This window comes from Chlorocebus sabaeus, chromosome 14 (genome assembly GCF_047675955.1).
Source record: "Chlorocebus sabaeus isolate Y175 chromosome 14, mChlSab1.0.hap1, whole genome shotgun sequence".
Lineage (NCBI taxonomy): Eukaryota > Metazoa > Chordata > Mammalia > Primates > Cercopithecidae > Chlorocebus > Chlorocebus sabaeus.
The window spans coordinates 26,239,288-26,266,026 of NC_132917.1; the positions used below are offsets into that span (position 1 = coordinate 26,239,288).

At 53.2% G+C, this 26,739-nt stretch overlaps 2 protein-coding genes across 2 annotated transcripts in view; one reads left to right on the forward strand and one right to left on the reverse strand.

The window, feature by feature from the left end:
• On the forward strand, positions 1 to 21,266 carry CIMIP2C (ciliary microtubule inner protein 2C). Its single transcript, XM_007971208.3, has 4 exons — positions 1 to 451; positions 14,299 to 14,572; positions 15,875 to 15,987; positions 17,648 to 21,266. The coding sequence occupies exons 1-4, from the start codon at positions 378 to 380 to the stop codon at positions 17,790 to 17,792; spliced, it is 606 nt and encodes a 201-aa protein (XP_007969399.1). The 5' UTR covers positions 1 to 377; the 3' UTR covers positions 17,793 to 21,266.
• The window catches only part of CIB4 (calcium and integrin binding family member 4), a 60,541-nt gene continuing 52,081 nt past the window's right edge, over positions 18,280 to 26,739 (reverse strand). The window contains exons 5-7 of the mRNA XM_073022866.1: positions 22,154 to 22,263; positions 21,182 to 21,270; positions 18,280 to 19,746 (exon numbers count right to left, since the gene is read on the reverse strand). Coding sequence (XP_072878967.1) covers positions 19,716 to 19,746; positions 21,182 to 21,270; positions 22,154 to 22,263 — 230 coding nt within the window. The 3' untranslated portion in view covers positions 18,280 to 19,715. The remainder of the gene's footprint in view (positions 19,747 to 21,181; positions 21,271 to 22,153; positions 22,264 to 26,739) is intronic.

The following is a 26,739-nucleotide window of genomic DNA, read 5'->3' on the forward strand; positions in this document are numbered from 1 at the left end:
CTTTGTGGTAGGGTCACGTTCCAAGCCGGGTCACCGAAAGACGGATCCCGCGAGGCCTCTACAGCGATGTTCTGCCTCTGTCCCGCAGCCGAGCCTCTGCACATCCCGCAGGCAGCAAGGCAGTGAGCCCCGATGCGCAGGGGAGAGTGACAGGGGTCACCCAGCAGAGCTCGCGGAAATGGGAGGCGCCTTCCGTGCGCACCCTGTGGGGCTGCTCCGGGAGAGGGCCGCCAGAAGGGCGCAGTGTCTCGGAACGCGAGGACAGCGGGGCCAGCTGGCGTAGCCAGGAGGGCCGCTGTGGCCGTTGCCGGGTGACCCGCCGCTGTTTACCGTGGGGCGGAGCGGAGCGCCAGGCTCGCTGCACTCGCGCACCCACCATGGCCTCCCGCAGCGCGGGCACCCTACTGACCGAGTTCAATGCCGCCTACGTGCCCCCTGGCCTCATGCCCGGGTAAGGCCGTGGGTGCGCCTCCTCCCCTCCCCCTTCCGCTAGCGCCCTCGTCGGTGGTCGAAACTCAGCCCTCTGGCCCCAGACTCTGGGGTTGAAGGAACCCCGAGGAGCCGATTTTCCACCCGACGGGGCGGGGGGCATTCCCGGGGATTTGTGGTTTCAGAGTAGGAAGTGGGCGGGCACGGGCGGAGGTGTCCCCAGATTCCCCTTCGCAGGAAGGAGCTCCCTGGCAAGTGGGGCACAGCTAGCAAGGGGTAAGGGACCTCCCGTGGACCCAGCCGGGGAAGAGGGAGGAGATGGAGTCACGTGGGTTTTGTGCTTGGAGACGCCCCAGGCGGGCAGCCTGCAGGCTTAGAAGGAATGCAAGAAAAAGCAGGCCCCTCTGCCCCGGGCACAGGGCCAGCTCCCAGCCTTCGGGCAAGGTCAGTACTTGTTGGTTGAAGGAGGGAAGGATATCGGGTGGGTGCAGGTTCGAAGAGCCTGGCGAGGCCGCAAGAGCGGTAGTTAATGGGTCATGCATGCAGTACCCGCCCGACTTTGCGGTGGGTCCTTTCACCGATCTCCCTTTATCCTCCCAGAAGTTTTTCTTGGAAAGCTTCCTGGCCACTTGCCCTGAGTGCTGGCTTGCTGTTTAGCACTTTCAAATGCTAGGTTACACCTACCTTTCTTTTCTCTGGATATTTTCAGACTCCAAACATCTAACATGCAAGTCTGGCTGTTCCCTCCTGTTCTTTGGCTCTTTCTCCCACATTGTCTGATGTTTCTACTCCGGACCGCCTCTCCCAGGGTGTAAGGCTGTCTTTATCCCTCCTACCTGTCAGCATGGGTGCGGAGAACAGGCACTGGATTCTGAGAGGCAACCTGTACAGTATCAGCAAATCTACATAGAATGAATGAATGATCCTAAGATCCCTTGTCTGAAAAAAAGAGTGAACGAATGAATGAAATGAATGTCTTGAGGGTTCTACAGGCAGGGTCTCCAAACAGGTGAAAAAGCCCGCGTGCTCTCCCCTGCAAAAGGAGCAGATGGCAAAATGAAGAAAAGTGTATTTGGTATGAAGTTGGGATTGTTTTGAAGCAGAATAAGCTAGACACTGAGGTGCTGTGACATTCAAATCATTTCTGGACGCTGCATGAGAAAGCAGCAACCAGGGGCTGGTGCTGTAGTTTTAACCCAGCCCATTTGTGGATGTGACCTTTCTCTGGGCCCTGGAGAGAGCTTGCTGCCTGCAGGATGTGTAGAGGCTCAGATGTCTACCCGGGTTCCCATCAGACAAAGCTGATATACCAGATCATAGTAGTTTCCTGAAACCAAGCCAAGTGACTTAGGATTTGCCTGTTTTCCTTTATTTAAGGCATTCATGTGGGTCAGTGCTTGGGACACACCAGGTGTTATGTTAGGAGGCTGGGAAGACAAAGACAAACAAGTGAGGGACTGCCCTAGTGTGGTGTAAACACGTAAGATTTAGTTCAAATCCATTTTTGCCACCTTGGATAGTGGTGTTGACACCACATTCTGGGTGTTTATCATGAGATTTGATTTTATACATTGACTTTTTTTCTTAAGCCTCCCACAGTCTCCAGTTGGAAACTTTTCTATTATCTGACTCCTGGACATTTCCCATCTGAAGGGCAAGGCCCCATGCTCCTGCAAACTGCTCCTGCCCTGCAGTTCCCCCACTCTGTTTGGAAGGGGTGGGAGCTGCAGGTTTCAGAAGCAGTCCCCAGGGTGCTTTCCTATTCCTGCCACTTCTCGGCAGTTCCCTTGAGTGCCCTGTCCTGTGATTGATTTAGAAATGGCGATAAGAGGATCATGAACGAGGTTTCAAGCCTGGACTGGGCTAGTGTGAGCAGCTGAGCCCATATCTGCTGCTTTCTCATCTGGATGTTTCTGGAAGGGATGTGTTCCCCTTAAAGATTCCCATCAGTGAGGAATGAATTGAGTCGTTTTGTGTTTCCAAATGCTACCTCATTGGCAATTCTGTCAAGTTAATGAAAGAACCCAAGATTCCCGACCACACTTGGATAATTACTATTTTTGTGTGTCTGTTCAAACACTAATTACAGGATTTTAAAGCGCAACCATCTCTTCTTACACTCAAATCACCCCACTCTTACCTGCTTTATTCGTAAAGGCAGAGAATATTCATGCTGGTGTGGACCTCAGAGATCATATAGCCCCGTCCCCTCCTGTTCCAGATGTGGTCACTGAGGTCTGGGGGGACTTGCCTGAGCCCCACCCTGGTGATGGAAGTGCTGGGCTGGAGCCAGGTCCCTAATGCCTGTAATAACACCATGATCTCCTAAGTCTGAGCTCCAACTATGTGCCAGGCACTGTGCTGGGCCCTTTACAACATTTTCTTCTCCTTCTCCTTCTCCTTCTCCTTCTCCTTCTCCTTCTCCTTCTCCTTCTCCTTCTCCTCCTCCTCCTCCTCCTCCTCCTCCTCCTCCTCCTCCTCCTCCTCCTCCTCCTCCTCCTCCTCCTCCTCCTCCTCCTCCTCCTCCTCCTCCTCCTTCTTCTTCTTCTTCTTCTTCTTCTTCTTCTTCTTCTTCTTCTTCTTCTTCTTCTTCTTCTTCTTCTTCTTTTTTTAAATGGAGTCTTGCTCTGTTGCCCAGGCTTGAGTGCAGTGGAGCAATCTCGGCTTGTGGCAACCTCTGCCTCCTGGGTTCACGCAATTCTCCCTGCCTCAGCCTCCCGAGTAGCTGGGATTACAGGCACACACCACTATGCCCAGCTAATTTTTGTTTTTCAGTACAGATGGAGTTTTGCCATATTGGCCAGGCTGGTCTCAAACTCCTGTCCTCAGATGATCCATGATCCACCCACCTTGGTCTCCCAAAGGACTGGGATTATAGGCATGAGCCACCACGCCCAGCCTTGCTTTCTTGCTCTTTCTTTCTTTCTTTCTTTCTTTCTTTCTTTCTTTCTTTCTTTCTTTCTTTCTTTCTTTCTTTCTTTCTTTCTTTCTTTCTTTCTTTCTTTCTTTCTCTTTCTTTCTTTCTTTCTTTCTTTCTTTCTTTCTTTCTTTCTTTCTTTCTTTCTTTCTTTCTCTCTCTCTCTCTCTTTCTTTCTCTCTCTCTCCCCTCCCTCCCTCCCTCCCTCCCTCCCTCCCTCCCTTCCTTCCTTCCTTCCTTCCTTCCTTCCTTCCTTCCTTCCTTCCTTCCTTCTTTCTTTCTCTCTTTCTTTTTTTGAGACAGAGTCTCGCTTTGTCGCCCAGGCTGGAGTGCAGTGGCACAATCTCAGCTCACTTCTTCTTTTTTAAAATCATCACAATAACCCAGATAAGGAATAAGCAGCTTGCCCAAGTCATTCAGCAAGTTGCTGAGCCTCATCTTTGTGACTTCAACACCCCAACTCACCCCAATATCTCCCCAACCCTCATGTGGCATTTCACCTGTCTCCCTCATTTAGCAGGGAGGGTATGGGGTCGACAGTAAGAGATGGACTCTGGAGCCAGTCTGCCTGGTACAAATCCTGGCTCCATCACTTCCTTACCCTGGGCAGGTTATTTACCCCCCTGCCTCACCTACCTTGTCTGTTCAATGGGGATGATCATGGTGTGCAGCTTGAAGAGGTTTCAGTTAGTTAACATGCCTAAAGCCTGGCACTTGGTCATTGTTAGCTGTTATCATTCATTAGATCTCTACTGTGTTCAAGACCTGGTTCCAGGAACCCCGGGAAACACGAGACAATAACAAAGCTGGTCTTCAGCCTCGCCGGCCAGGGCGCTCCATTTGGTCCCTTGCTGTTCCTGGGGACACAGCTCCTAGGCACTTTGCCACAGGCAGTGCCTGCCTGCACCTGGCCTGGGTGCTATTCCCGCAGTGGGCAGGAGCTCTCGGGTCAGAGTCCCTGAGATTTGAAGGGGTTTGAAGGGATGAGATTGGCCTCAGTGAGGATCCAAGCTTGCTGCTTGCAGGATCTGGGTGGCATCCACTCCTCATTCTCTGTTTCCGGCCACGCCTCACCCGGCTCTCAGTGCAGACCCCTGGCCTGCACCATGCATTCATTCATGCCCAGACTGCCCCTGTGCCCCATGCCCACAGCTCCTGCCCAGTGGCTGTCACCAAGAGTGAGGGAAGGAGGATTTACCTCCCAGCCCCTCTCTCTGTCTGCCTGGGGTGGCAGTTGTGCCCGCACCTGTCACTGAGCTGGACCTTGGAGACCTCAGGGGCCTGTGATCTTAAAATCAGTGTGTTCCACTCAATTGTCAGGAGAGTGGTCTCTCAAAGGTTGTTGTGTCCCCATCCCTAGAATCCCTGTACAACAAACACACAGTGGTGTGCTGGCAAATGTTTAACAACCAGTTCTCTGGATCAAAACTGCTTTGATCTGTAACATTCATCCATATCTGTGTTATACATACTCTCACCAAAGCTGATTTCAAACTATCAACATAGTGTCCTTAATTGCAGAGTTGGGGAGGGATGAATGCACAGCTGTGCAGCATTATATAATATTTCCACCCCACAGATACGGTGGACATGACAACCTCAAACACAGGTGATAGTAACGTGGTAAAATAATTAGGAAGTGAGGAGTTTTCACTATTTATCTTGTTTGGTTTTAGTGTGTTTTTCTTCCCTCTGAGACAGAGCCTTACTCTGTCACCCAGGCTTGAGTGCAGTGGCACGATCACAGCTCACTATAGCCTTAACCTTCTGGGCTCAAGTGATCCTCCCACCTCAGCCTCCTGAGTAGCTGGGACCACAGGTGTGCACCACCATGCCTGGCTAATTTTTGTATTTTTTGTAGAGACAGGGCTGCCCAGGCTGGTCTCGAACTCTTGGGCTCAAGCCATTTGCCTGCCTCAGCCTCCCAAAGTGCTGGGATTATAGGAGCCACCATGCCTGGCCTAATATAACATATTTAATTGTAATTTAATATAATTTGATATTTAATACTGGCTTGTTTATTAACAGACTTAACAAATTCCTGAAAATTCAGAAGTTGATTCCCTTGAAGCCAGTAGGCACTGCCTGCAGCCCACTACTGCCTGAAGCCCACTACTGCCTGCCCCTGTGATACGGTTTGGCTGTGTCCCCACCCAAATCTCATCTTGAATTGTAGTTTCCATAATCCCTACATCACAGGAGGGACCAGGTGGAGATAATTGAATAATGGGAGGAGTTCCCCCATCTTGTTCTCATGAGAGTTATTTTCTCACAAGACAGGATGGTTTTATAAGGGGCTCCCCATTTGTTGGGCACCCATTTCTCTCTCCTGCCGCCAAGTGAACAAAGACATGTTTGCTTCCCTTTCTGCCATGACTGTAAGTTTCCTGAGGCTTCCCCAGCCCTGCGGAACTATTATTAGTCCATCAAACCTCTTTTCTTTATAAATTACCCAGTTTTAGGCAGTTCTTTATAGCAGTGTGGGAACAGAGTAATACACCCTGCCAGCTTCCTGGGGCCTGGGGCCTTACCCTTCAGGGAGAGAGGTCAGGCCAGGCTTGGGAAGGGAGGGTTCCCAAAGCATTTGCATTTCCAAAACCCCTTCCACTTCAACTCAGGCCCTGGCACCAGAGGTGCAGCCCTCCAAACAGGCCAGTGCATCTTGGGGTATGAAACAAAGGCCATCTGCCCAGGGAGAGGTAGGGGACCCCTTTTGCCCATTCGTTAGTATTAGAATCTCCTGGGGAGCTTTAACTATGACCTGTGCTCAGGCCCCATCTAGAGATTCTGATGTAATTGGTTGGGCTGGGCTGGGGCTGCAGGAGTTTTTAATCCTCCCAGGCAATTCTAAGATGTAACCAGGGACAAGAACACTCGTCTGAGAATTTCTATGGCCCCTTGCAATGCAGACCACTGTTGACAAATTGGCAGGTGTGGTCCTGTTTTCAAGTATTTGAAAGAAGGGGCCTCCTTGTGTGGAGCCTGTGCCATTCTCCTTGGCATACCCCCGCCCCCAGGCTGAGAGGTCTGACTGAAGGCACAGCAGGTGCTACTTTCGTTGTCCTGTTCTCATTTCCACCTGAGGGAACAGATCATTGTCCCAGATTCAAGCCCAAAATACAGAAGCAGAAAGTAAATTCTACAGCCCCTCAATTCTTCTCCCTCTGGGCCCTGTCCCCACAGGGAGCTTCCCTCTCTATCACCCCAGGAGGCAGCCGGGTCTCAGAGGGCCTCACACACTTAGGGGGCCTCTGGCCACTCACCTGCCTTTCTCTGCTGCAGTGTCTTCTCTTCTGGAGGATTCATAAGCCACATCATTCCCCACCCCCTTCCCAGGACCTCTGTCCCAAGGCCAGCCCCTATCTCTTTCCTGGAATTCAACTCTGAGCTGTTCAAGGACATTTCATAGGTAACTGGTGCCTCTCAACCTTGAGGAACTGGGGAGCCCCCTAAGAACAAGTGATCAGGGACTCCTGAAGACTTGGACTTTGCAACAGGGATCCCCCTTCTCTCCAGAAGAAAGAACAGCCATTTAAAATGTGCCACCATTTGTCAATTCCATTCAACAGATATTTACAGAGCATCCACTGGGTGCAGGAAATGCCAAGCATGCCAGTATGAGTACAACAGAACCCTCCCTCCCCAGAGAGCCTATAATTCATACAGAAAGAATATTCCAGTGGCTCAGATTATTGTGATATAAAAAAATGTGAACTGAAGCCAAGTGTGGTGGCTCACGCCTATAATCCCAGCACTTTGGGTGGCCAAGGCAGGGTGGATTACCTGAGGTCAGGAGTTCAAGACTAGCCTGGCCAACATGGCGAAATCCCATCTCTACTAAAAATACAAAAATTAGCTGGGCATGGTGGTGGGCACCTGTAATCCAGGCTACTTGGGAGGCTGAGGCAGGAGAATTGCTTGAACCCGGGAGATGGAGATTGCAGTGAGGATCGTGCCACTGCATCCAGCCTGGGTGACAGAGTGAGACTCAGTCTCAAAAAAAAAAGAAAGAAAAACATTATGAACTGAGACATAGGAGACGTGTAAAGGTCAAAGACAGCTCCACGGAGTGGACAGGCAGGGTCTATGGACTGGGTCCTGGAGGCTCCATGGGAAAGAGGGCATTCAAGATGGACCTCGAAGGATGGGTAAGATCACAATGTGGGAAATGAGGAGAGCAGAGCCTTCTGGATGAAGGATGTGGCTTGAGAAAAAAGATGGTGTGGAGGTGCCAGAAGGGTGTTCTTTCAAAGCAGCAAATGGCCTCTTCGGCTGGAGTGGGAAAACTGGGATCTGACAGAGGATGATGCGACTGGAAAGACTTCTCACAGAGGCCCTGGCATGCAGGGACTGACCCCTGGCCCTGCTTGTGCTTGGTGTCACAGGCAATGGGGAGCCCTTGAAGGATTTTGCCCCTGGGGAAGGATCTGATCAGAACCGTCCTCAGTAGGAGGTGTTGTGGAGGACAGGATGCATTGTGGAATGGGGACATGCCAAATAGTCGCTGGTTAATCAGTTAATAAGGCTGATCATGGGATCCCCGATGGCTCATGGTAATTAGTTTTAATGTTGGCTGTGGGGCCAAGCAGTGCTATTAAGAGGCAGGGAAGGGACTGCTCCTTTTCACACAGTAACCCACAGTGGGACTTAGAATCCACATGTGACCATTGCCCAGGGGCCCGGCTTGGCACAGTCTCCTGGCTTATGTGGTGTACAGATGGATGGAGGGACAGGGTGGTGGATGGGGGCAGATGAAGGGGTTGAAGGGGAGGTGTGGTGGCACCAGCCAATACAGCAGATGCTGCCATTGGGACCACTCGATGCCCTGTTATAAAACTTGCCATTCCTCTCTGTTCCTCCTTACCTTGGCCTGCCAGAGATCAACACAAACAGGATGGCAGAAGGCTCCACTGTGGAGCTCAGGGCATGCTCAAAGGAACACAAATGCAGGTGCATACAAGGGACACAGACCTAGCTTGCCAAGATGTGCCCACTGAGTGCTAAAGAATGTGAACCTGCACATGTATGCAAGTGTGTGTGCACACACACACACACCTGTTTGAGCAGCAAGCCCTGAACAGAATCCAGGAAGAACTCAGGAGGATTGCGGAGGAGAGGGCTTCTATTCTATTGGGATGCAAATATCTTGGCATTCAGAGAAGGTGGAGAAGCAGGGAGCAGAGGAGGAGTATGGCAGAGAGCTTGGGGGCGAAGAGAAGAATCACGAGAACACATCATTTTTCTATGGCTCCTTTCTTCAGAGGAGCCCAACGCCCCTGTGGGCGGGATGCTTCATGCCAACATGTGCTCTGCTGATCAGAGCCACACTCCTCTTAAATCAGGACTCCAGGGCATGGTGCCCCCAGAGTTTCTGGAATTCTGCATCCTCCAGTGAACATTTGTTGAGCACTTTTCATGTGCCAGGTGCCAAGGATAAAGGAGAACATGGATTAGCAGAAGAGACAGGTTCATTCGGGTCTGAGTGTGGACTTAAGGATGACAGTCCTCCCAGCGAGGCAAGTGCTAGGTACAGGGTATGCAGTCCAGAGAGGCAGCAGGGGGCATGGATCCTTTGCAGTGGGTGGCAGATCCCCAGGTGGGCAAGAGGGAAAATGCATCCCCGGTAGAGGAACTCCGTGCAAAGGCCCAGAGGCCTGAAGAGTACGTGGGGCCCTGGAGACTGGAAGTAAGGCTGCTGGGGCCCAGGGCACCTACAGGGAAGTGATGGAGGAGAGGAAGGATGGCTCTGGTGTTGTGTGGACAGCAGGCTGGAGGGGGTGATGCTTGGTCTAGGAGACCAGGGAGGAGACTGGAGATTGTCCAGGCAAGCAATGAGGGAGGCTCGTAGCAGTGGGATGGACGAGGGCCGCAGGCCAGTGGCTAAGGAGAGGCCTAAGCAGGACTTAGAGAGAGGTCAGATGTGGAGGGTGATGGAGAAGAGAGGACACAGGGCCATCGAGTTTCTGGCTTAGGTGGAGGTTGGAGGGGGCAAGGGTATACTGAGGAAGAGCAGTTTCAGTGGCGCTGGGTCTGTGGCGTGGTGGCCCGGCCTTGTGTGGGCAGCCAGACACGTGGATCCATTGCCAGAATGGTAGAGGCTGGAGACCCAGATCTAGCTGTCATTGACACACGGGACACACTGGAAGTCTAACATAGACGAGATCTCCCAGAAGGAATGGGTCCCTGAAAAGAGAAGAGGACCCTGGAGCAACACCATCGCCTGGGAGAGGAGCCAGACTCAGGGGTTCCGCCTGCCCCGGGGCTCTCCTCAAAGCCTCACCCCAGCGGAAACTCATCATGGAGCTCCTCCAGTACCCACCCTGGGAATGGCCTTCCCTCCTTGTGGTTGATAGCACTAGAGCCTTGACCACAGTCCCACTTGGGTTGGAACTGGTTGTACCCAGGCCAGCTCAGCACGGCCCCTGACACATGCACCCCATGAGTCAATAAAACACCGAGTAAGGACTGGGGTCGGGGAAGGACTGGGCTCGGGGAAGGCAGGCTGGGCACCATGGGTCTTTGTGTTCCCAGCACTTACTGTGTTGCCAGCACACAGCAGGTTCCTGATAAATTAATGTTTCATGCCATTTGACTCTGTTTTAAAAAAATGATGTGTGTACAAAGAAGAAAGCAACAAATCACCCCAAATCCAAACACCCTGAATTATCCAGGGTTAACATTTGGGGAATTGTATTCAGAGTTTCTCTTTACGTGTATATTCAGATGAGATCGGGCACGCTTAGTGTGGCATGGCCGTAGACCTTATGTGTATATTCAGATAAAAGACTAGATGGAGGAGTGGATGGATGGATGGATGGATGGATATAAAAACAGACAAAAGCAAGTTTATAAAAATATAAGCGTACCATATTTGCTGTTTTAAAATGAAATGCATGAAATTGATAGAACTTAACTGAAGAGAAAGACACTGCAGCAAAATGGAAGAATAGGTGGATTTGAGATAAGTGTTAATTCATCACAAAAGATATTAGTACAAAAAGATCCCTCTATAGGAGACAGAGAGAGGATAAAAACCATCAAAGGGCTACAGCCATTATGTTGTACTTTTTTCTAACGACGTGTTTCAATTTTAGATGCCATGGGTTGACTCCGATTTAAAGAGATTCTTAGTAAGTGCACCCCCATCTCCCCTCCACCCACCCCCTAATTTTGGTTGCTTAAATTAGTTTTACTTTGACAGGTTTTATAACATTTACATTCCGTTCTGTAACCAGCATTCACCTAGTTGCTATTCCTGGTTCTGCACTTAAATAGATTTGAAGCTCACCACCACTCACTCTAACAGAGGTTCTACATTACCGAGTTGGTTTTTTTCTTTTTCTTTTGAATCATCTCTTGGTTGGCAGGATTTTGTCACTGAACATGACTTTCAAGAAGAGCTTGTGAGTGCTTTGGTCGCTAAGCCCTTTTGTGCTAGGAAAGGGTGACTTTGTACCCCCGTGACCGCCTGGCTGGTGTGGTATTCTTGGGTTGCGTTCTTTTCCCTGTGGAATGCTGTGGGTATCCTCCTTTGCCTTTCATTCTATCCCTTCATCTTTTTGCTGGGGTTGGCAGCACCTGGTGACCAGCATCTCTTCCATTCCCTAAGTTCCGAACCACTTGAGAAAGAAGATGAAAGAGGAACGTGGCTGTTAGAGAATGGGGTGAACACAGCCTTAGAATGAAACAGGCGGGACTGCGCTGAGCCCAGCCTCCTCCCCACAGGCAGTGCCTGTCCATCTAAAACCTAAGGCTCAGAGGGGTGGAGCAGGCTTCCTTGCTTCTGAGGAGGAGGAGGAGGGAGGGGAGGGGCGGGTCACAGGCTGCCCAGTGTTTCCCAGTGACTCACCACCCAGGTGTTCCTCCACCTCCAGGGCCCAAGAGCATGTGGGGCTGGGAGATGGTTCCGGTGTGGGAGGAACCTCCCCTCCACGTGGGAGGAGCCCTCAGGATAGAGGAGACTGCATCTCCCCATCGCTTGTCTTTGACGTCTTAATTTATTGAATCTATATCTTGATTCAACTTCATCTACAGCACAAAGTGCTCTCAGGAACTTGCTTGCACGTCTCAGGTTAGGTTTTTTCCCAAAGAAGTTTCTTCATCGGTGCCAATGTTGCAGCGGGACAGTGTGAACCAAGGACATTGGATTTGGCAACAGCAGGATCTAACATGACCTTAATTTAGATGTAGAGGTTCACGTTTCAGTGGTGGGTCTGAAGGCAGACTGAGGGAGGTCAAGGAAAGGGTGTGAGTTGAGAAATCAGGCAGAAGGTGCAGCGTATTCCTTAGCGAGCTCCAGAAGGAGGGAATCTGCAATCCCGCCTTCCTCTTCACCATCTTTAACGTCTCCTCTCTTGGTTGCTTCCCCTCTGCCTATAAACGGGCACCAGCCCTCACTGCAGAAATCTACAACCTAGGAACCACGGCTCAAGCCCGCTTACAGGCAGAGGGGAAGAGGCCAAGAGGGAGGGGGACATTAAAGATGATGGAAGAAGGGCAGAGGCTGAGAGAGATAGGGAGAGACAGATGGGACAGTGAGGCCTTGAGTGAAGCCAGAGCAGGAGCTCCAGACCCAGGAGTGGCACCCAGGCTGGGAGGAGGACTGTGTCTCCTGGAGTGGCCAAGGTGACCACCCAGCCTCACTGGAGAGACAGCAAGGCACCCACCAATTCCTCCATCTTCCCAGTTCCGGAGGAGACCTGGCGTCCGTTGGGAACTCAGGGGGCCGAGGAGGAAGGGCACTGAGGTGGGTGGAGAAGAGTCAAGACCGCCAGGGTCACGGTGTCAAGGGCAGCGCCTCTGTGGCATCCAGGGATGTGAGTAGTGAGGCTGGAGGGGGGCCTGTGCAGCTGGGGTGGAGCCTCTCCCCTCTGCAGCCTCATCGCGGCTCTGGCCCAGCTAATGCCGGATGCTGTGAGACCCCAGGAAGGCAGAGCTGTTGAGGGCGGTGGGACCAGGAGCCAGGGAAGGACTCACTTTGTGTGACCTTCCCTACAGTGGGCAGGCCTGTCAGCAGTCACTCGGCTTCACTTCCTTACCTTTTTCCTGAAGACAAAAAGAAGGAAACTCTGCGTTGCTATCTAATTCCAGGCAGCGCCCATTCTGTTGGTGAGACCGAGGCCCAAGGCACAGGGAAAGACCCCAGAAGAGGCGAGAGTGGGGGGACGGAGTTACATCTAGGCGGCTGCAGTGATTCTGCAGGACTGGGGTGTAGGGGAGCTGATGAGGTTGGAGAGCTGGGCCAGGGTCAGATCACAGATGGCCTTGAATGCCATGCCAAGGATCTGACTCTGAACTGAAGTTCAGTCTGGTGCAGGAGGGATTGCAGGGGCAGGGGTCTGGTGCAGTTAGAATAGTGAGGTTGTTACGACCACAGGCCAGGTACAAGGGCACACAGCTGGGCTCAGTAGGCTCAGATGGAGCTACCGGACTTGGTGACTGACTAGATGTGGGTGAGGTGGATGTGTCAGTTTCTGACTTAGACGGCTAGGGGTTACTTTTCACAGAGGTGGGACCAGACTGTCACGGAAGGTGGGGGTGGGAGATCAAGCCTGGGAGACATCCAAAGGAGATGTCTGGTGTGCAATTGTACATAGCAGCCTAAGGCTTGGAGAGAACTCTCAGGTTGGAGCTGTGGACTGGGGTCATCTGCACATGGGAGGTGGCTATGGCCACGGCATGGCTGCCATCACCCAAGGCAGACCCCGGAGGTTCACCAGTGCTTAAGAGGCGGGCAGAGGAGAAGGCTCATGAAGGTGTGGTCAGAGATATCGGTGAAAGCAACAGAAAGGAGCAAAGGTGTCATCCAAACCAAGAGCAGTGTTTCAGGAAGGGAGAGGTGGGCCATGCCATGTGTTACCGGAAGGCCCAGCAAGACAGAGTGTGTCCACCGACCTGCAGCAGCAAGAGCACAGGCGGCCTTGGGAAGAGCGATTTCAAGGGCCTCACGGAGCAGAAGTCAGACCCCGGAGAGTGAGGCGTGCAGGAGGGCACAGGACCGTGCTGCTCGCCAAGCTTCCGCATTGGCCGCGAGTGTGGCGCCCGTACTCTCTGGGTGTTGCTGACTCTCCCTTGCTTTGTCAAAATAAGTCTTTAGCTCTTGGAGCGAGTCTCATTTGACCAAGGATCTCTAGAGTGCCTGTGTCACCAAGGCCTCAGCTCGCCCATCTCCTGTCCCTCTCATGGAACCTCCTTGGTCACAGAGGGTGGAAGACTCCTTGTAGGCGCTCAGAGCTCCAGCACCTTGGTCAGGTCTGCAGGCTGCCTGAGGAGCGCATTGGGAGGCTGCTGTGCCCGGAGCAAGGCTGCAGCATGCTGAAACTAGGCCTTGCTACACCACATCTCCCGCCCATCGCCTTTCACTCACTGGGCCCCCACTCACTTCTCATACTCCCCCTACTCTTTCATGAGATAACCGCAGAATGGGGGAGCCAGAGGAGGCCTTTGCATCTTCAGGCCATCGCCTGAGTAAATGCGGGACCCTGGAGGGGCAGTGATTTGCCTACAGCATTGACCAGGGTGTATCTGGTGTTCTGGCCCCTGCGTAAGTTCCTGGTCTGGAGAGAGGAGCATCTAGGAAAGACCTCTGTGGGGAGGGAGAGGCCCAGAGTCCCTTGGACTTGGCCTTCCCCAAAGACCTGAGCAGGTCGGTGCACCTTGGGAAGCCTCTCAGGGCCAAAGATGGCTACCAGGCTCCCCTGACTCCACCCTTCTTCTTCTTCTTCTTCTTTTCTTAATTATTATTATGTTTTTATATAGAGACAGAGTCTCACTGTGTTGCCCAGGCTGGTCTCAGAACTCCTGGGCTCAAGTGTTCTTCCTGCCTCAGCTTCCCAACATGCTGGGATTACAGACATGAGCCACCGCACCCTCCACTTTTAAGGGCCTCTCTTGGAACAGACCTGGGGCCCTTCATTGATCTGTGGCTCCACTACCTCCTCCGCGATCGGCAGGTACCAAGGCCACGTCCCCACTGTGGCTTTCTCCTTTGGCGCTCCGTACGGCACCACCACCCTCAAGTACTTCCAGGACCACCGCAACACAGCCATGGAGAAGAGCCACACTCCTTTCAGCCAAGGCGGCCACTTCCCCACCATCTTCTCCACCAACCCCAACCTCCTGCTGATGGAGCGCGCCAGCACCCGGGACCGCTGGCTGCACAAGCCCAGCTACACTCGCTTCAACCTGGACAGCCACCGATCCACAGAGCTCACGAACTTCTACCAGGTAAGCTGTGCGGGGCTGCCCTGTGGCCTCCCCTCCTGCCCACCTGCCCCCACCACGGGAAGGAAGTGATGGCCAGGGACTGGGGGAGACCTCGTACCTGCCACAGTGTCTTGATTTCCTTTCTCAGAGCCCTTGAGCCAGCAGGGAGCATGGCGGGTTTGGCTAAAGGGAGTGGGGAGGCTTAGGACTTTGCCCCCCTGATCTCTCCCCACATCCTGGGGCTTCTGGATCTCCAATTCCTGCTCACCCCCACTGCCAGTGCACTGCCCTTACCTCCCCTGGAGTCTCTTGGATCTGTGGAATGCCATATATTTTCAAGGTGAGTAAAAGGTCTAAGATCCACCCACCAGATGAATAACACGAGCAAAGGCCCCACTAGAGCCCCCTGCCCCAGGTCCAGCCCCACGGTGTTTTATCCACTCGCATCCGAGAGCCTGTTCACCCCCTCCCTACCCTGCAGCCCCCCTGGGGGCATGCTCTGAGTCACCCTCAGCCCCAGGCTGGAAGAGACTGCCCTGCAGGGAGTAAGCCCGAGGATGGGGACCTACCCATACCCCTGTTGTTCTTGTCCTGCTGTTTGGGCTAGTAAAGCCTCCCTAGATGTGCTTCAGACACATTCCCAGAGACCACAGGTGCATGGGCCTGAGCTGGCCCTTATGCCCTTGGCAGGGATACGGGTTCATTCTCTCCTGTGTTCCCAAAACCTTACTCTCTCCATCACCTTCTCTCGCAAGCCACCCCCTCTAGCCTGATTGCAAGGACAAGGTATGTCCTGGCCCCAGGGTAGAGAACTTGTATGAGTAAAGCAACTTCCTTGGGAGAGGAGGAGGTCGATGCCACCAGCCTCTGATGCATATGTGACCATCTCGGGGGGTCTGCCAAAGCCTTTCCCTCCATCTTGGTGCTCAACAGAACATGCCCCATACAGGGGGGAAGGAGAGAAGGGAGCAAACACAGGCCAGGCAGACATGGTGCCTGTGTGCACAGCAGGTGTGCGTATGCCTGCGGGGCTGAGTTTTTGTACTTGGTCCGAGCTGGTCCCTTGTTTCATTTACACTCTGTAGCAAAGCTGGTCTGGTGGGTGTCATTATTCCCATTAGGCAAATGAGAAGTTGAGGCTCAGTGAGGACAACCAGCTGGTTGGCAATTGAGTTGGGACCCCAGCAACTCCGGGACTCCTCCAGGGGCATTAGGGGAGGTGGCCCCCAACCCTGCCCAGGTGCAGCAAGGCATGGACTGCAGGTGCCTGGGGTCAGTCCTGCGGACTAACAACCTGTCATCTCTTCCTTGATTGAACCATAGGCAGTCCAGCAGCATCGGAAGTACTATCAAGACAAGACGGGCACGGTGCCTCGAGTCCCCTACTTTGTGCTGCCCGTGAGGGAGCTGGAACACTACCCCCTCCCCACTGTCCTGTGAGTTGTGAGTCCCTGCCCTCCCTTCATCCACGCAGTCAACAAACGCACCCATGGGGCACCTGCTCTCGGCCAGGCATGCACAGCGCACAGACTGAGAAATGAGTTGAGGATCTTGCCCTAAAACGTGCGGTGCAGAGAGTGATGGTTGCGGAGCAAGGGGGTCAGGGCATTGGCAGCCTCAGGGGGGATGCTGGTAGCCTGAATGGGTGAATCAGGAAGAGTGCTTTCCTGGCCAGATGCACTGGGAATTTGGGAGAAACTCCGTAAGCTCAGTGGGCCTGAATCTGCGGACTGATGCCCTGCCTGCAAAGGCAGCCTGGCAGCTACACTAGTCCTAACGCGGGCGCCCATGCAGAGAGCAGTAAGGAGCTGCTGCCCTCTGGTGGAGACAGAGGGCACTACACCGAGCAGGAATCTCCCCCAGCCCCGTCCACATTTGGAAAATGTTCTCCTAAGGACTTTCTGTCCATCTAACAAAATAGGAAAGTTCCTTGCCTCCTGCCCCTCACTGCTTTTATCCAGGAGAGCTCCTTTCTCCAGGGAAGGCCCACTCTGCCCTGAAAGATGACCTGGGTACTGTGGTTTCTGTGCTCTCTCCTTCCTGAAGCACAGGCAGGGGTATCACTAACTCACACGAGGTGTCCTGGGGTGGGATAGGGTGGTGGGTGGTACCTAGTCAGTGGATAGAGCTTGGGATTTAGCTCCATACCGACCACTCCCTGCTTGCCTCAGAGTCCTGAGATTCACCATCATCCTTACTGATAAAGCAGCATCTGTTTTCATAAGTTTAATGGTTTTTATAGAAACAGGCTTCACTGCATCCAAAAGTTCCTTTGTGCAAGATAGGATCATTTTACAAAAAAAGGGAACCCAAGGTTCATTTATCACCTGGGGAGCTTGTGCTGCATGGCCTGGATGGTTGGAGGCAGAGTTTGGAAAGGAAGCAGCATCTCCCATCACCACCTCTAGGACTCAGGGGGCTCTCTCTAATCTTGGGATGGCTCTGAGCCAGTCCGTCCCTGGAGTAGAGTGGGACTCTCCTGTGGACAGGTATCCTCTTGAGACAGCTCTGGCCAGGATCTGCCCCCACCCCCATCACCATGGGGAGAGCGGGACACCTCAACTCTGTTCCTTCTTCAAGTTGCCTGGCCACTTGCACTGCTGCTGACAGTTTCACACTGAATGCAAACGGCCAACCAGGTGGTTGAGAGAAGAGGGTCAGTGACGGGCCTGGGGCAAGCCCCTCCCTCCTGGAATCCCCTCCATCAGCACCATCATCATTTCTTAGAACATTTGTTGTGTGATTACTCCTTGTCCAGAGCTTTACATGCATTACTGCATTTATTCCTCAAGTCAACGCTAAGAGGGGGATACCACCACTGAGCCATTCTTAAATATGCACACTTCTAGCAGGAGTTGGGACCAGAGTCCATCCCAGGTCTGTCTGACATCTGTGCCCTCACTCTTCACCACTGTGCCACTATGTAAATACAGGTTATTCCCACCCCAAGTCCAGGGGGACCTATCAGGTGTTAAGCTGATGAGTAGCCAGCAGGCCAGCATAAGCTGGAGAGTTGGCACATGGGCCTGTGGGTGGGCATGCATCACCCTCTTTCCCTGGCACACTGAATAACACCAGTCCCATCCTTACCCCTAGGCCTCCTCTGTGCCCGAAGAAGAAGTGGCACCTTTTGAGAGTAGCCCCCGAGAGCCTGAAGACCTATCAGACCTTTCCGTCAGGGAAGAGGGTCTCCCCGCAAGAGCGGAAGAGGAGAGACTGCTACTTTGAGTTCAGAGCATGAGACCAGGTTCCTGATGCCTGGGATCCTGGGTGGAGACCAGCCTGGCTTCCCTGGAATAAAACCTTTAGCCGTGACCATCCTACCCACCTCTCCTCTGGATCCCAGGGACACTCCGCCACAGCAGGAAATGCCCCCTGAAAGTCACACAGCATTGTGTCCTATGGGCCTGCGGAAAGCTCTGTCCCAGGGACTGAAGCCGAGGAAAAGTGGTGTCCGGCTACCTGACAGGTCCAACTACCTTCTCCCCAAGATGAGGCAAGTTGAACTGAGGAATGTAGGGTTCCCTAGCCTTAGTGGCAGGCCACTCAGATACAGAGACCTCCCACCTGATTCTACTGGTATGAGCAAGGAAGTCCAGTTACCCCAGTCTAAGAATGAAGGGGAAGTGGCCCCAGAATAATCGTACTGGGTATGATTGGAAAGGAATTTTCATCGGAGCCCTGACTTGGCATTGTTTGGTCCACACGATCACTTGTGAGGGAAGAAGTGTTATTATCCACACTTTACTGATAAAGACACTGAGGCACAGAGAGGGTGAGGGTGAGAAAGTTGCCCAAGCTTACACAGTTGGGAAGTAACACAGCCAGAATTTGAACTCAGGTCTTTCTGACTCCCAAGTCCTGGTTTTTCCATGACACAGCCTGCTTGTGGTCCATGTGGAGACTGAGGGGCAGGGAAGACATAAACCTTGGGATCCTGAAGGAGCCTGTGGAGGGTGGAGCCTGGGAGAAGAAGCTGTGCACAGCAGGCACCTTCTGCATTCTGCCGAGGCTGGCTTGGACGGGTGGATGCAGCATCTACCCCTGAAGCTGTTTCTAGAAGAGGATGGGAGGGAATGACCTAGGACCAGGCCACTCTTCCAGGAATTCCTATGTTTTGGGGCCCCAGGCCAGAAGTGGATGCTGGGCGTGGATGCTGAGGCCACATGCCTGGGGTGGTCTTTGAGGGTCTGAAGGATTCGCTCCCACCAGGCTGCTGCTTCCTACCTCCCAGGAGGCTCCTGCCTGCTGGGGCAGGGGCAGGACGGGGGTGAGAGCCCCTCAGGGACAGGATCAGGGATGGGGACCTCAGACCAAGGTGAGGACCTTCTCCCACATTCCAGTACCTCTTGGATTTGATCAAGGGCACTCCATTAAACGACAAGGCCCTTACTGTCCTTGAACAGGTGAGTCAGGACCTAATGGCAAGGGGAACACAGCCAGGTTCAAGTATACCTGGGGCTGGAGCAGCCCCTCCTCTGTAGCCAGCGATTAGATTAGACACCTCCCCCAGGATAATGTAAATAAGAAAAACCCAGTGGGGGGCTTCTGTGTCTCCAAGTCCCTGAGGAGTTGGACCCCAAAGGCTCTCTGTGGTGGCCAGATTCATTCCAGGGCTTGGCTGAATAGCAAAGCAAATAAACTCTGATTGCTGGTCCCACAATCAGGGCCAAGATGCCTTCTCCCTCAGAAGGGGAGTGGGGAGCCGGGCGCCGGCTGGAATGGCTGCTATGTGCCCGTCTGTGCAGCTCTGCAGTGCGAGGTGCTGGGGGTCGGGGGTTTTGATGAAGGGAGGGAAGGACCTCTATCTTGCTAGGGACCTTCATCCCATTTGGCTTGGTCCCCTGCTATGATACGGGTTGAGATTTGAACTATTCCCTCAAAAAGATTGCCACCCCAGCCTGCTTGATGTCGCTGGCACACGGAAGCCCTGGAATGGGCAGTTCTTAATAAAAAGTACCATGTATGATCCTGCATTTAAAAAGTGATGATCTGGTGGGCTCAGGAACAGGTTTTTCTTTTCTTTTATCTAATAAACAATATTCTAGAGGGGAGGGTGGGCCCAGGACAAAGTCATACTTCAAACCAGCTCCCTCCACTGCTGGAGGGGGTTCGATGGCAGTGGTCCGCCTCGAGGCTGCCACGTCAGGTATTTGCAGCTACATCAGCATCCCCAGAAGTGAATCCGAAAGGAGCTGAAAGAAAGAGTCCCGTGAGCCACGTGAGCCCGCAGGTCCAAGGGGCCCTCTGACTCCTGGGTTCACAGTAGTCCTGGAGGCTCCCTCACTGGCCTGCATCTCATGTCCCTTTCTCTGGGCGACAACCACTTTGCAGCTGTCCCAAAGCAACCCCAAACCTTCTTTAAGCTTCTTTCAGCATCACCACAAGGCAAAGGCAGGGCACCAGAAGGAAACTTGTGGTGCTCGCATCAGTGGAAAGAAATGGAAGAGATTCAAAGCGAAACTCCGAGCAGTCAGGGTGCCAGCTTCATTACGTGCTGGGCTGTGACAGAACAAGAGGAGTTACCTTTGGCCGGGGTCATCCCAAGTGTGCATCCTTTTAGAGAGGGGCCACCCAGGCCACAGGCCCTAGCAGGCCTGTTGGAATGAGGAGCCCCCTCCTCATTCAGGCAGTCAGAAGAGGGGAGGACCCCTGACCATGGCCACTCGGATCCTGTCTCTGGGGATTTGGAGTCAGAGCTGAGTGGTGTTACTTAGGAGTCACTGAAGGTCACTCAAGACCGAGGAGGTATAAACTTGACCACTGCAGGGAGGCCATGCATGGTCTTGTGTCTGACAAAGCAGAAACAGCTGGTGCACAGCACTGAGTGAGCGTGGAAGGCTGATGGGAGGCAGAGACGTTGGCACAGAGGGACCTGGCAGCCCCGGGCTCCTGCCCTGGTGCTGGCTGAGTCTAGCTCTTAGTTCTGTTTCCCTTCATCTGTAAAAGCACCTTGAGTGGGCACACGTGAAATCAGCGCGCCTCTGAGACCAGGGGCAGAGTCGGACCCAGGAGCAGGAGACGCCAGCTCCACCCGGCTCGTCCTCCATGGCGCGCACTGCCTCCAGGGGGCATGCATCTCCCGAAAGCGGCAGCACCCCAAAAAGACTTCAACATGGCCAGGGAGATCTGGAGATGGTCAATCTTCTCAAGGATGTTTGGGCCTCAGAAGACCCTTTGGGCCCCTCTTGCTCTAAGAAATAGAATTGGATGCTTCTCTCATTGTTTCTTTTCTTCTATGAGCTCCACCACCAGCATCTTCTGATCCTCCCTGAAACCGCCAACTCCCAGTTGGCTGCCGGAGGCAGTGGGGTCATCAGGAGTCCAGTGGGCCTCAGGAGAAGCACAGAGGTGTGTCGGCTGGCACAGGGAATGCTCTGAGGTTGGAGCTGTGATGTCATTCTCAAAGCCTGGGATCCAATCCTCTCCTCTGCCTTTTAATACCCCAGGGTTACCTAATTTCTCAGAAGCTCCAGTTTTGCTGATTCTGAAAGAATCTGCAAAGTATTCTGGAAACTCAGCCTCCTTGGGAAGACTGAGATGTCCCATGGGGTGAGGAGAGATCGGGGGGCCCTTCATGCCCCCCCACCCACTCTTCTGGGCAGTCCCGCCCCCTCCAGAATACCTTACTTCATGAAATCCGGAGACTTGGCCATCGCATGTTCAAACTCTGAGAAGGACAGCATGTTGTCATTGTCCAGATCTGACTCACTCAGGACCTGGCCAGGGAGCACAGAAGGTGGCTGAGTGGAACCCGGTGTCAGGCAGTGAGGTGGGGCACGGGGTGGAGGGGAACGCCACATACCAGGGGCTCTGCCACATGCTTAACACTTGTCTCCCAGGTCCCCTGACCCCAGTGACCCCACAGAGATTAGGTCACGTACACCAAAGCTTTGGACCCTACTGGCTGCCACTCACTCCTGGGGCCTCCAGCACCAGCCTGACAGTGAGAGAACAAGAGTGTCCCCCACCTGCCCCGCCAACCAGTACACAGAGGGGCTCTGCACTACAGGGAGCCCAGGCAGGCAGGGAGGTAGTGGTGACTCCCTCAACAGTGCTCATGGTTTTATCTTCCTTCTAGTCCCCATCGAGACTGGAAATGCTGGACACTTGCCATGTTCTGAAAGCCGAAATCCATGCCCTGACTTGAGTTTGAGGGGCCGTCTTCATGTTTGTCACTCTGGGACACCTGGGCACTGCACTGTGTTGTGCTGGGACAGTGTGGGGAGGGGATGTTAAGATGGGTCCCTCTGAGGCTAAGCTGCTGTTGGCCCACTACTGGCAGTCCCTCTCATGTAGGGAGGTCCCTCGAGTGGGTGGGTCGGGCTCAGTGTTCTGGGGACTCTGGACAGGTCTTGGAGGAAGGACAGAAAGTCGAGGGGCAGTTGCCTCCCTCCGTGTGCCCATTCCTCAGGGCACCCTGAGCTGCCTGTCCCCTTGGCAGCCCCCAGGGAATGTGTGCACCAAAGGCCAATGTGTCATTGGACTCAGACTGGCCCTGGATCTCCTCCCAAGAGGGTGGCCTGACATCCGGGGGCTTTGGGTGACAACGTGGCCCCTATCCCCGGCCCCAGCCACCAGCTCCCAGCCCCCAGCACACACGTGGTTCGTGAGGTCCATCAGCAGGTCCTCAGACATGTCATCACTGTTCAGCAGCCGCAGGATGATCCTCTGCAGGTCCTCCTCATCAATGAAGCCATTCTCATTAAAATCTGCAAAGAAGAGGCCAGACCTGCATTAGAGGGAGATGGAGGCTGAATAGGAATAGGACTTGAGGAGTCTGGAGGGACACAGCACCAGCCAGGACCCCACAGATGCCCATTAGCCTCTGGGAGGCCCCCCAAAGCCCAGCTCTCCCAGGCGGGTCACACATGGGTGCTCAATAACCTGTCAGAAATACCAGTGGTAGTAAGTATTGATCGTGTGTGTGCTGCATGCTCAGACCTCTCCTGGGAGCTTGAAGTCACTGAATCTTCACAATCAACCTTTTATTAGTCTTTTACCAAAAAGAAACTGAGGCACAGAGGGTTCTATGGTTGCCAGGCAGTATGGAGCGGAGGGTGGCCTGGATCTGGAGTCGGAAGGCCTAGGTGCCAGTCCCTGCTGCTGTCCAGATGCAGTAACTGTGTGACCTGGGCATGTGCCCTCACCTCTGCAGTGAAGGCAGGACAGGGGTCCTTGTAGCCTCTCCACAGAGGAGCTAGCCATACTGACCCTGGCTGTGCCCTAAAGTGTTAAGGGGACAAGAGGCAATATTCCCTCCAACCCCGTGCAGCCTCCTTCCTGAAATGGAGTCCAGAAATGGGCAAGAACAGGCACCATTTCTTCATCCCAGGCAAGCCACAGCTGTCAGAAAAAGGGTAACGGGACAGGGAGCCTGCAGACCATGGCGGGCTCCATACATTTCAAATCCCCTCTAAAACAGCCCAGGAAGCTGCCGTGGCCCTGGTGTGCCCAGAGGGTTCCGGCCGTGGGGAGCCCTGGGGACTCTGGGGTGGGTGACAGTGGGAGTGGCACCGGGACTTCTCAGACTTCTGGGGGCCGCACTGACTCCCGTGTGTGCCGGCTGCTGCTTCCTCAACTGCAGCCACAGCCCAGGGCCCCTGCCTTCCAGGACGGCGCTCGGAAGTGCCCACCGCCCGTCCCACCAGTTGGGGAGTGCTGCCCTGAGCTTGGCCAGGCCTTGGGTCCTCCTTTTATGGCCATAAAATATGGTCATTACATAAACCTCCTGAGCACTGAACAGCCAGGGTCCACCTGACCCTATTTCCCACAGAGCCACCTTGAGGGATGTCCTTTATCCCTCAGGGCTGCCTAAATCGGTCTTCTCAACAGGCCTTGGAAGAGCATGACCTGGAGGGACAGCGGGTGGAGGAGGTGCCGGGCCACCAGCGGGCAGAGACCGAGGCACCCTGGGGAGCCAGGGACAGCGGCAGAGATGGAGTCACCCTGGGATGCCAGGCAAGGACAGCGGCAGAGGAGCCACTCTGGGGTGCTTGGCAGGAGTGACTGGCACGGTGTGATGGGAGCAGAGGCTGCGGGGAGGGCCTGAGCAGAGAAGTACCAGGGGTTAAGTCTGGAAGGTGGGTGAGTTGTGAAGGCCTTGAATGGCAGGTGAGGCAATGTCCGGCATTCTCAGCACTGCTCCCCCAGAGCTCCCAGCACGATCACCCAAGCCCCTCACTGGGTGGTAAACACAGCTGCCTGAGTGAATTATAATAATCACCACCACAACAAGCACAGATGTTTTTGCTGTGGCCAGGCAGTGGTCTAAGCGCTTTGCAGTTCACTGCATTTAATCCTTCAGAGATGATGAAACTGAGGCATGCAGAGATTAAATAACCCTACTTACCTCCTTAATCTCATTTCAGCTCATTGCAACCTTTAAATCTCACCTATAGGCTAATGAATGCCAAATGTATGTCTCCACCCTGGGTTTCTCCCCAAACTCCAGGCTCACATATGCACCTGCCTTCCTGCTCTTACCCAATAGTCCCTCATATTCTACATGTCCAAGCCCAGGCTCCTCATGCTTCCCTCCCCAGCCCTTACCCCTAGACCTGCTGCACTCACAGCTTCCCCTCCCTGGGAATTGGGACTCTTCGGGACTCTTCCAGCCACTCAGGCCAACCTGGAATCACCCTTACCTGTCTCCCTTGCACCCCACAGGTGATGGGTTGGCAAATCCTCCCAGCTTCCCCCATTTCTCATGCACTACCCCACCCTAGCCCGGCCACCATTGCCTCTCTCCAGCTCACCCTGGCAGTCTCTTGCTGGGCTTCCCTCTTCTCTCTCTGCCCCCTGACGTCTATTCCCAGCACAACAGCCCAGGTGATCTGTTGATTGTCATTCCTTCCTCATTGCCCTCTTCTTGCAGCCCCGTCTTACCCAGAGCAGAATCCAGGTCCTGATCCCCAAGTCAGCCCGCCGTCACTCTGCCTCCTTGCTCAATCAAGCTGACACACTCTTGCCTCAGGGCCTTTGTATGGAGGCTCCCCCTCCTCGGGACACTCTCACCTAGAGATCCTCTAGGTCTTTATTCAAGTGTCAGCTCCTTCTAGGCACTACCCAGTCCCTGTGTAAACATGCACTTCCTGTGTCTTCCCGGCTTTGTCTTTCTCCCAGCACAGAGTACTCCCCAACACATTATGTGTTATTAGCTCATTTATTTCCCTCTACTCTAATATCAATTCCACAAGGGCAGACATCTTTGTCTTTTTGCTCACTGCTGTATCCCTAGTTCCCAGAACAATGCCTGGGACAGAGTAGATGCTCAATGACTGTTGTTGAATAAACAATGAATGAATTACCCAGGGTAACCATTGGTAAGTGATGGAGACAGGATTAAACCCAGGCAGTCTCACTTGATGGAAAGTCTATGTTCTTAACCACCTTAACTGCCTTTATTGCAATAAAGCGCCAATCTTTCATGGGCAGAGGATCACCCAAAACAATCACTACATTTGCCAGCCTCCCTTGCTGCTAGATGTGCCCGTGTGACTATGTTCTGGCCAATGAAGTATAAGCAGAAGAGGCACAGACAACTTCTGGGACCGTCTATAAAGAGAATGTGTGGTCCTCTGGGGTAATGTGACCTTGGGAATGAAGGATAAAGCGACAAGATAGGAGGACCTGGGATCCCTGACACTGAGAGCTTTAGAACCACTGTGGGTAACTGGCCAGGCACGGTGGCTCACGCCTGTAATCCCAGCACTTCAGGAGGCCGAGGCGGGCGGATCACGAGTTCAGGAGATCGAGACCATCCTGGTTAACATGGTGAAACCCTATCTCTTCTAAAAATACAAAAAATTAGCCGGGCGTGGTGGCGGGGGTCTGTAGTCCCAGCTACTGGGGAGGCTGAGGCAGGAGAATGGCGTGAACCCGGGAGGCGGAGCTTGCAGTGAGCAAGATTGTACCACAGCACTCCAGCCTGGGTGACAGAGCGAGACTCCGTCTCAAAAAAAAAACAAAAAACAAAAACAAAAACAAAAAGAACCACTGTGGGTAACTATCTCTTGACTTCTACATATTAGATAAATAAATATACAGCTTTCAGCAATCATGAAAGCTATCTTGCTTAAGCCCTGCTACCTGTGGTATCCTGTCATTGGCCACCAAATTTAATTCTAATTCATTACTGAGTCTCAGTTTCCTCATCTGTAAAACGGGAGTAATAACAGTACCTCTGCAGAGTTGCTGTGGAGATTAAATAAGAAAATACATAGACATCACAAAGAATATAGAAGATATTCCGTATAGAAGGTTAGATATAAATAAGAATAAGCATATTAGTTATATCTAATAAGCATCTTCTATACTAAGATATCTTAGTATATATAGTTATTGTCAATACTTGGTAACTATACAATGCTGTAACTTAGTATAGTCATATCTTTTATACTAAGAGACTCAATTCTACATCACTTGATGATTGCTAAACACTAAAAGTACAAACCAAAGAGGCTTTATAAACCCACCTTGAAGGAAAGGAACTAGAGAGCTATATTGGTTTATACCAGTTTCTATACTCATTTCTACTAGAGAAACTAAGGCCCAAGTTTGCTGATGTCACAGGGTCCTTTGGTGGCAGAGCCAAGACTTGTCTCTGTTCCCCATGGCAGGATACGGGTATGGAAGATGTAAGTTCCCCTCACTCCTCCAGCAGTGCCCCTTCCCTGGCTAAATGCTTGTCAGTGCCAGGACTGGAGCCTCTCTCCCTGCACAGGCTCTGCTATCACCTCCATGGGAAATGGCTCAGAGCAGGTGAAGGGGGTGGAGGGACCAGCCCCAGGGCCTGGAGATGGTGGACAGCCACAGTGACACACTGCACTGCTGCTGGGAACTCTGCAGCCTCTCTCAGAGACCCTGCGGTGTCCCCAGGCATCCTGCTGGCCCAGCTGTTCTATGCAGAGACTGCAGCAAATGACATGGCTTTGGCCCCAAGCCATCTGGAAACAATAATTTGCTAGAGTAAATGTAGTCCTGGACAGTTCCCCTCCTTTGGGAGTGGCAAGGGCAGAGAAGCTGGGGAGGGGTTGGGGGCTGAGAGCTCCAGGAGGCTGACCAGCCCAGGCGGCCTCTGCAGTCTCAGACCACTTGGGAGGGGCTGGAGCCTTCTTCTTGCTGTCTCCCAGCAATGCTAGGAGGGGCCCAGAGAGCTGGTGGAGTTGGGACTCAGCCTTCAGGCC

What these genes read in the sequence shown, in the direction of transcription:
- CIMIP2C (XM_007971208.3), top strand. Translation starts at nt 378, where the DNA reads ATGGCCTCCCGCAGCGCGGGCACCCTACTGACCGAGTTCAATGCCGCC. An exon ending in CCCCCTGGCCTCATGCCCGG is followed by an intron (nt 452 to 14,298) that starts GTAAGGCCGTGG and finishes CGCGATCGGCAG; the next exon opens with GTACCAAGGCCACGTCCCCA. An exon ending in AGCTCACGAACTTCTACCAG is followed by an intron (nt 14,573 to 15,874) that starts GTAAGCTGTGCG and finishes ATTGAACCATAG; the next exon opens with GCAGTCCAGCAGCATCGGAA.